We start from the raw sequence: 9,876 nt of genomic DNA, 5'->3' as shown, positions 1-9,876 counted from the left end.
TTATTATTATATTATTATTATTATTATTATTATTATTATTATTATTATTATTTGAGACAGAGTATCACTCTGTTACCCAGGCTGGAGTGCAGTGGCACAATCGAGGCTCACTGCAACCTCCACCCCTGGGTTCAAGCAATTCTCCTGCCTCAGCCTCCCAAGTAGCCGGGACCACAGGCACGCGCCACCATGCCCGGCTAATTTGTGTATTTTTAGTAGAGATGGGGTTTCACCATGTTGGCCAGACTGGTCTCGAACTCCTGACCTCAAATGATCTGCCCGCCTTGGCATCCCAAAATGCTGGGATTACAGGCATGAGCCACCGTGCCCAGCCTGTGAAAACTGTTCATAGTTTACTTGACTGTCACCATCAATATCTGCTTCCCTGATCATTTCATCAACCTCTTCATCTGTTAACTTCTCTCCAAGGTTTGTCATCGCATGGTGAAGTTCTGGGGCACTAGTATAACCATGGCCATCCTTATCAAACACACGGAATGCTTCTCTCATTTCGTCTTCACTGCCTGCATCTTTCATTTTTCTTGCTCTCATTGTCACAGATTCAGGGAAGCCAACTCTGCCATTACTATCAGCATCTACTTCATAAGTCATGTCCTGTAACTCTGCTTCTGTGGGATGCTGCCTAAGAGACCTCATTTCTGTTCTCAGTTCCTTTGTTGTTATGGTTCCATCACCATCTTTGTCAAATAGTAGATAAGCTTATTTGAATTCTACAATCTGCCCTCCAGTCAGTTGGTCAGCCATGCTGAAAGCGCTACCGGTTTCGAGACGCGACTGCACGACCGCTCGGCTCGCTCGCTCCACTTGGACGCCACCTACTTTAAAGATCAGATAATCTCAAAGCTCTTAATTCCAGACCATAGAAAAAAAGAAAACTATAGATAAATTTCACTTATGAATATCAATGCAAAACTCTTAAATATAACCATAGCAAACAGAATCCAACAGCACATTAAAAAATAATACATTAGCCAGGCGCGGTGGTTCATACCTGTAATCCCAGCACTTTGGGAGGCTGAGGCGGGCGGATCACCTGAGGTCAGGAGCTCGAGACCAGCCTGGCCAACATGGCGAAACCTCGTTTCTATTAAAAATACAAAAGTTAGCCAGGCGTGGTGGCAGGTGCCTGTAGTCCCGGCTACTTGGGAGACTGAGGCACGAGAATCGCTTGAACCCGGGTGGCGGAGGTTGTAGTGAGCCGAGATCGCGCCACTGCACTCCAGCCTGGGCGAAAGAGCGAGACTCCTTCTCAAAAAAAAAAAAAAGAAAAAAAAATTGTACAAATGATGATAGCAAAGACATTGTACAAAATGTGTTACATTTCTTTTACAAAATTATTTATTTGCCTTTTCTTTGTTTGTAACTTATCTGTAAAAGGTTTTTCCCTACTGTCAAAAAAAAAAAAAAAAATGCATGCATAGTAATCAGGACTTAATTCCTCCATGTTTTCTTCCCCTATCTCACTGTCATTGTCCTGAAACTTTATTTTAGAAAATTGAGGCCGGGCATGGTGGCTCACGCTTGTAATTCCAGCACTTTGGGAAGCCGAGGCAGGCGTTTTAAGTGAGGTCAAGAGTTCGAGACCAGCCTGGTCAACATGGTGAAACCCTGTCTCTACTAAAAATACAAAAATTAGCTGGGTGTGGTGGCACACGCCTGTAATCCCAGGTACTTGGGAGGCTGAGGCAGGAGAATCACTTGAACCCAGGAGGCGGAGGTTACAGTGTTGAGATAGCGCCATTGCACTCCAGCCTGGGCAATAGATTGAGACTCGATCTCAAAAACAAACTAACAAACAAACTCCACAAAAAAATAAATGTACTTAAAAGTGGCACTATTGCAAAACGGGCATATTACTCAGGTATTTGTATACTTTTTTTGAAATGCAGTCTCGTTCTGTCTCCTAGGCTGGAGTGCAGTGGCATGATCTCGGCTCACTGCAACCTCCGCCTCCTGGGTTAAAGCAATTCTCCCGCTTCAGCCTCCAGAGTAGCTGGGACTACAGGTTCGAGCCACCACACTTGGCTAATTTTTATATTTTCAGTAGAGACGGGGTTTCACCATATTGGCCAGGCTGGTCTTGAAATCCTGGCCTCGTGATCTGCCCGCCTTGGCCTCCCAAAGTGCTGGGATTACAGGCATGAGCCACCTCACTGGACCTATACTCCTTTTTTGTACTGCTGGTTCTGTACCAGAAACATTTTAACTGCTACTTGCTTTTTAAACTTTGTTTAGCCACTTAAAGAAAATCCACTTACACTGCAATTTGCCTCAAATTCATTCCAAATTGTATATTTGTTTTCTAATTCAAAATTACAATAAAATCATAATAATAAAGTAGATGGAAGGTAGAATTCCCCTGTGAAATCTGGGCTTGGCCTTTTTTTTTTTTTTTTTTTTTTTTTTGAGACAGAGTCTCCCTCTGTTGCCCAGGCTGGAGTGCAGTGGTGCAATCTCGGCTCACTGCAAGGTCCGTCTCCTGGGTTCTCAGCATTCTCCTTGCTCAGCCTCCCGAGTAGCTGGGACTACAGGTGCCTACCACCACGCCTGGCTAATTTTTTGTATTTTTAGTAGAGACGGGGTTTACCATGTTAGCCAGGATGGTCTCGATCTCCTGACGTCGTGAACCGCCTGCCTCGGCCTCCTAAAGTGCTGGGATTACAGATGTGAGCCACCGCGCCCCGCCAAGCTTGGCATATTTTTGAGGAGAGCTCTTCAGCTACTTCTTCTATTTCTTCAGTGGTAGTTAGCCTGTTTCAACAGGTTAATTGTTATAAGTAGTGTTTTTCTTAAAAATTACATATTTTATCTGAGTTTTCAAATTTATTTACAAGGAGTTGTATATGGTAATGCCCAATTTTTTATTTCCTCTGTGTTATGGTTATTTCCAATTTTGTATATTTATCCTAGTGGTTTAACTGTTTAGTTTATATTTTCAGAAACAAACTTAGATTTATTAGTTCTGTTTATTTTCCAACTCATTAATTTCTGTTTTTATATTTATTGTGTTTTTTTTCCTTCTGCTTTGTTTTGCCTTATTTTGTTTTTTCTTTAGCTTTCTAGAAAGGAGGTTTAATCAATTAATTTCCATATCCCCCAGGTACTTAATGGTACTTATATATACTTAATGCAATAAATGGTCCTCTAATCACTGCTTTGGTAGTATGACACAGATTCTGATACATCATATTTTCATTATCTATATTTTCAAGAAGTTTCCATTTCAATTTCATTTTGACTCAAGAATTATCTAATAGTGTACTTTGAAATTTGCAGGTGGAAGAATATTTTGCTTTCATTATTTCTAGTTATATTGCACTGTGGTCAGAGACCACTGTGTACTTTCTTTCTATTTCTTGACATTTCTTGAGATATTATCTTTGTGCCCTAAAATGTGGTTATTCATGCATATGCACTTGAAAAAGTATATTCTCCAACATTAGGATTTGGAGTAAGTTCTGTTCAGCCTACATATTAAATAGGTTTTTAGTTTTGTATTCCTCCTTCCTTTTGTCTGCTTGATCAGGCTTCTATTGGGAGTGCTCAGGTCCACTCTTATTGGTGTGTTTGTTGGTTTCTCACACATGTCCTTTAAGTTCTGCTTTATGAAAGTTTTAACTTTTAACTTTTTTTAAGTTTTAAGTTTTTAACTTTTAAAACATATTAATTTTTCTGAATCTTTTTTGAGATGTGTCTTGTATATAGCAGAGTGGTGGAGTTTGCTCTTTTACACCAGTTTGAAAATCTATTGTTTCTGGGCAACCAGTGGCAGCCGACAAGTCTGATGACACTATGACACCCTTTTTTAAAAAGCAACTTGATTTTTCTTTTTTTGCTTCAATATCCCCTTTTTTTTTGGCTGTGTGCAGTGGCTCATGCCTGTAATCCTAGCACTTTGGGAGGCCAAGGTGGCAGATCACCTGAGGTCAGGAGTTCGAGACCAGCCTGGCTAATATGGTGAAATCCCATCTCTAATAAAAATACAAAAATTAGCCGGGTGTGGTGGTGCATGCCTGTAATCCTAGCTACTTGGGAGGTTGAGACAGGAAAATCACTTGAACCTGGGGGGTGGAGGTTGCAGTGAGCTGAGATCACATCACTGTACTCCAGCCTGGGGGACAGAGCAAGACCCTGTCTCAAAAAAAAAAAAAAAATCCCCTTTTCTTCCTCTATTGTCCAATTGTTTTGCTAAAATATGACTTGGTGCTGGCTGTTCTGGGTCAATTTCCCTAGGTATGACAGGTAGTGTGATCTTTTAATAGGATGTTCCAGTTGTCTTTTTCAGGAGGTTTTTCTTTCTTAGACCACGAACTGTGTATCTTAGGCTAATTACTTAATCAGAAATGGAAGCCTCCATTTCTGTCTGAAAAAGGGAATAATGAGAGACCCTCTTTCAAAAGAATGTTGTGAAAATTAAACATCATCATATGCGCAAAACCCTTGACTCTGTGTCTTGCAAATAGTAAGTGAATATTAAATATTAATCAGTATGACAGAGAACCTTAATACCAAAAAAGATTCTTTCAGAACACCATTGATCTTCTTAGCATTAGAAGAATCAATTACACTTAAATCCACTGCCTTGCAGTAATACTCTTTCCTTGGATAATCACCGGTATAACACATACTAAAAATCTTGCTTTTTCAATTTTTCCTTTATAGTTTGAGGCATTTCACCTATATTACATTCATTGGTTTTACATAAGAATTGACAGGTAGGCAGTAGTTTTCAAATAAGCATTTAAAATGTCCAAATATAAAATTAATAGATGTTCATTGTAGAAACTTTGGAAACTTTGGAAAATAATATTTTTAAAGAAAAAAACACCCAAAAAATACACTCACAAAATGGTAGGTTTACCCCCATATTTTCTTCCTGTGCATTTAAAAATCAAAGTTGTGATGATTCCCTTTTACATACAATCTTATGTCCTGGTTCTTAAACCCAATATAATGCAAATAATAACTTGTTAACTTGAGCCACCAATCTCAGCACAGTGTCTTATCCAACAAAAACATATGTGACCTTAAAAAGCCAGGAGAAGTCTGGGTGCGGTGGCTCATGCCTGTAATCCCAACATTTTGGGAGGCCAAGGCGGGTGGATCACGAGGTCAGGAGTTTGAGACCAGCCTGGCCAACATGGTGAAATCCTGTCTCTACTAAAAATACAGAAAAATTAGCCGGGCATGGTAGTAACACGCCAGTAATCCCAGCTACTCGGGAGGCTGAGGCAGGAGAATTGCTTGAACCCAGGAGGCAGAGGTTGCAATGAGCTGAGATCACACCATTGCACTCCAGCCTGGGCAACAGAGCAAGACTCGGTCTCAGAAAAAAAAAAAAAAAAAAGGCCAGGAGAAATAATGTAAAACTTTACCCAATATCTCTTATTGAGGTGGGGATGGGGGATATTGAAGCAGATGTAACAAGGAGAATTCCTAGAAAATTAGAGCAATGTAAAATGGATTTGGGGATGTTTTGCTGTGTTTTCGTGGTTAACACCCCCTTCAGAGTCCCCAGAGATGGTTATGGGACAATGACCCGTGTCTTGCTTGCCTTGCCTTAGCCCTCTGTTCTAGTTGTCCCCGACATTCATTCTCCCCTTATTTGCTATAACTGGGATTCTGGGTTTGGCATATGGTGGCTCTACTGACTATATTTCCAAGACCCCTTTGCATGAATGCATCAGCGTGACCAAATTCTAGCGATGCATGTAACTTCCAGGCTGTGGTCCTGCAGGGAAGGGGTGTTCTCTTTTCTTCCCCTTTTCTCCTCCTTTAGAATGTGGGGGCTGGAGCAGTCATCTTGCACTATGAGATGGAGGCTGTGCTGAGAATGGTAAGGCCACAGAAGGAAAAGAAACTGGGTCTCTGATGATTTTGGGATTCCCAGACAACCTGCCTGGATGTCTCTGCAAGAAAATTAAACTTCCACCTTGTTAAATAGAAGTTTCCCTGTTAGAGCAACCAAACCTACATTCTAACTAATACACTTTCACATGTGAGTTTACACTCAGTTCTCACTGGCTTTGCACTTGCTCAGGTCTTTGATCCCCTGGTCTGGTATCTTTGTGAATGCCTCATCACACAGGTGGGTGATCCATTCCTGCTACCATCCTTCCCCACCCAGGCCTGGGCATGGAGACGCTTTCCTTCTATCTTAGTGCTCCTCTAGCTCCATCAGGCAGAAGAGCCCATGAAGCATCTTATTAAAAGTAATTAAGGCCAGGCGCGGTGGATCACACCTGTAATGCTGGCACTTTAGGAGGCCAGGTGGCCCAGGAGTTCAAGACAAGCCTGGACAACATGGTGAAACTGTGTCTCTAAAAAAAAAAATTAAAAATTATCCAGGTGTGGTGGTGCATGCCTATAGTCCCAGTTACTTGGGAGGCTGAGGTGGGAGGATCACTTGAGCCCAGGAGGTGGAGGTTGTAGTGAGCCATGATCGAGTCACTGCACTCCAGCCTGGGTGACAGAGTAAGACTCTGTCTCAAAACAAACAAACAAGCAAACAAACAAAAACAAGTGATTAATAAACCTTAAAGAAACAATGTTTTGATAGCTGAAAATATTCCATTCTAGAATTTTTAAATCAAACCCTATTATTGGTTATTTAGGTTTGTTTCCAAATATTTGCCATTACAAAAAATAACAAGGCATAACGGGAGGACAATTGGCTGAGAGAGGCAGATGGGAGTTTGACCTCTGCTCTGACCACTCACCATCTGGGTGATTTGGGACAAGGCATTTTTCCTCTCTGGCCTTCAGTTTTCTCCTTTGTAAAATAAACACTATAATACTCATCTCTCTGATTTGTTATGGAGATTAGAGACCATTACATAACTCTAATAGCACAGTAGCAATCATAGAGAAGGCTCAATACATCGTAATTATCAGCAGAGGAGTTGTTATGTGCTTTTGTACATAATACTATTTCTAGGTACCAGATTTTTTTAGTGATAAAACTCCTGAAGTAGGAGATTGCTGGTTCAAACAATAGAACTTTTTCAGATTCTTAATACACACTTGATAGAAATTATTTCTGACATTTTTTCAGATGAAGAAACCAAGGATCGGAGAAGTTAAGCCATTCATCTTGGGTTTTAGGGCTCGTTAATAGTAGAGATCGGATTTAACCCATATTTTCTAACTTTTAATCTGGGGCAATTTCTACTGTATGCCACAGACCCAGAACCATAACCCTTACAGTACAGGAAACTGAATTAAAACCCTTTGTGAAAATCAGATAGGCATGATGGCTCACATCTGTAATCCCAGTGTTTTGGGGGGCTGAAATGGAAAGACTGCTTGAGGCTAGGAGTTTGAGACCAGCCTGGGCAACATCTTCTCTCTACAAATAATAATTAAAATGTGTGTGTGTGTGTGTATGTGTATTATCTGGGTACAATAGCTCACACTTATAGTCCTAGCTACTGAGGCAAGAGGATCATTGGGGTAGCAGTGAGCTATAATCTGCCTCCACTTCAGCTTGGGCAAGGACGTGAGACCTTGTCTCTAAAACACAAACAAACAATAAAAAACATTTTGTGAAAATCAACTGTGTTTGTATCAGCTTCTTTCTAATACTGTTGTTACATTCTGACCTCTGCTTCCTTCAGTGAACTTTATGGGTGTTCAGTAAGGGAAGGGTGTGGAGAAAAGCCACCAGCTTCAGGGAGTCAGGAGGCCTGGGATTTCTTCCCAGCCTTGTTATCTACCCTTCATGTTCTCTTGGCAGAAAAGTCAACTTATCTGGGCCACAGGTAACTTATCTGTAACGTGAGAACTCTGGGTGATACTTAAGGTCACTTCTTGCTTAAAGTTCTATCATTGAGTAGAGTGAGGTAGACAATTCTGAGGAATCCAGACTGAAACTGACTTCCTCCATGCCCTATAGTAAATATTAGGTCACAGCGGAATGAATTGTTGCAAAAGATATGTACATTTGTTCGTAGATTTTCTTTCAAAAAAAATTTTTTTTTTTGAGACAAGTTCTCACTGTTTTGCTCAGGCTGGAGTGTAGAGGCACAATTACAGCTCACTGCAGCCTCAACCTCCTGGGCTCAAGCCATCCTTCCATCTCAGCCTCCTGAGTAGCTGGGACTATGTGTGTGCACTATCACAGTTGGTTGATTTTTTTGATGTTTTGTAGAGACAAGGTCTCAGTATGTGGTCCAGGCTGGTCTTGAACCCTGGAGCTCAAGTAATCCTCCTGCCTCAGCCTCCCAAAGCGCTGGGATTATAGGTGTGAGTCACCGTGTCTGGCTCAAGATATCTTTATACATCAGAAGGACTCCTCATGTATGCATCATCCCATAAATGTTCAGGAGAAGTTGTGTTGAAAATTGAAGATAGGTCTACTCAAGAGTTTTATGTGTAAGAAAAGCAGGTATTTGTATGGTTAAAGGGCTGGAGGGAAATGAAGAAAGGAGAACCACTTGATTTGGAGAGATAATATAAAAGTAGAGTTTGTCATGTTTTTGTTAAACTGATGGGGTCTTGCTCTGTCATCCAGGCTGGAGTGCAGTGGCGCCATCTTAGCTCACTGCAGTCTCAAACTCCTGGGCTCAAGGGATTCTCCTGCCTCAGCCTCCCAGGAAGCTGGGAATAGAGGAGCACACCACCACACTTGGCTAATTAGTTTTATTTTTTGTAGAGACAGGGTCTTGCTGTGTTTCCCAGGCTGGTCTCAAACCCCGGCCTCAAGCAGTCCTTCCATCTCAGACCCCTAAAGGGCTGTAATTACACGTGTGAGCCATTATACCCAGCCCAGTTTGTTTTTTAAATTTTCCTTAATGTTGTTTATGCAGTAATAACATCATCATCAACAACAATCATACTTCTTTTTTTTTTTTTTTTTGAGACGGAGTTTCGTTTTGTCGCTAGGCTGGAGTGCAGTGGCGCAATCTCGGCTCACTGCAACCTCCGCCTCCTGGATTCAAGCGATTTTCCTGCCTCAGCCTCCCAAGCAGCTGGGATTACAGGTGAGCATCACCATGCCCAGCTAATTTTTGTATTTTCAGTAGAGATGGGGTTTCACCATGTTGGCCAGGCTGGTCTCGAACTCCTGACCTTGTGATCTGCCTGCCTCGGCCTCCCAAAGTGCTGGGATTATAGGCATGAGCCACTGCGCCTGGCCAACAATCATACTTCTTAAGATGCTGGTGGTGAATTTGGACTTTGAGAACTTTGCTTTGAGGACTTTAAAAGGAGTCTCCTGTTTGACTTGGCACAGGTAATGGGTAAACATAATAGATGCAAGTAGCCTTGTGGTGGGGGCCGGATGGTGTCTCTGAAATTGTCCAGAATCTACAAATGGGCAGATTTCTGCACATAGCATATTTAATTATTTGTTGCACAAACAAGTGTTTGAGTGTAGCGGCAGGGGATTGCCTAAGCCTCTGTTACAGCATTTACCTGCTTGCTCCAACCCTCCCCCCGCTCCAGTCTTACTTTCTGCACCCCCTTGAAAGGAGAGGCCCTGTGTCCTCTTCTTATTACTCTGAAAGTGGAGGGCAGCTTGGGATCCATAGTTCTCTTCCATGGGTGGTTTTGCCCCACAGAAGGCATATTTATGAATGTCTGAAGACATTTTTCCTTTACATAAACGAAGCGTCTAGTGTCAAGGCCAGGGATGCTACTAAACAGCCTCCAATGCACAGGGTAGCCCACATAGCCAAGAATTCTGCAGCCCCAAGTGTCAATAGTGCCAAGGTTGAGAAACCATACTTTAGAGATAAGAGAAGCAAAGACAGGGTGGAGGCTTCTACCCTGGTCCCCTGGGGCAGGCCATTGTTTGCAAAGGGCACAGAGAGTGAGCAGGGGCAGGGGCTGGTCCTGCGGCTCTGCCCCAGTGAT

General features: G+C 42.1%; 1 protein-coding gene across 1 annotated transcript; it reads right to left on the bottom strand.

The window, feature by feature from the left end:
- Positions 1-267: 267 nt before the first annotated feature.
- LOC129463819 (calmodulin-like) lies at positions 268-871 on the bottom strand. Its single transcript, XM_055244512.2, has one exon. It carries the CDS (start codon positions 655-657, stop codon positions 307-309), a length of 351 nt encoding a protein of 116 aa, XP_055100487.2. The 5' UTR covers positions 658-871; the 3' UTR covers positions 268-306.
- Between the last annotated feature and the right edge of the window lie 9,005 nt (positions 872-9,876).

Source organism: Symphalangus syndactylus, chromosome 15 (assembly GCF_028878055.3).
Source record: "Symphalangus syndactylus isolate Jambi chromosome 15, NHGRI_mSymSyn1-v2.1_pri, whole genome shotgun sequence".
Lineage (NCBI taxonomy): Eukaryota > Metazoa > Chordata > Mammalia > Primates > Hylobatidae > Symphalangus > Symphalangus syndactylus.
Note: the sequence above shows the minus strand (reverse complement) of the source record. Positions and strands in the feature narration are given on the sequence as shown.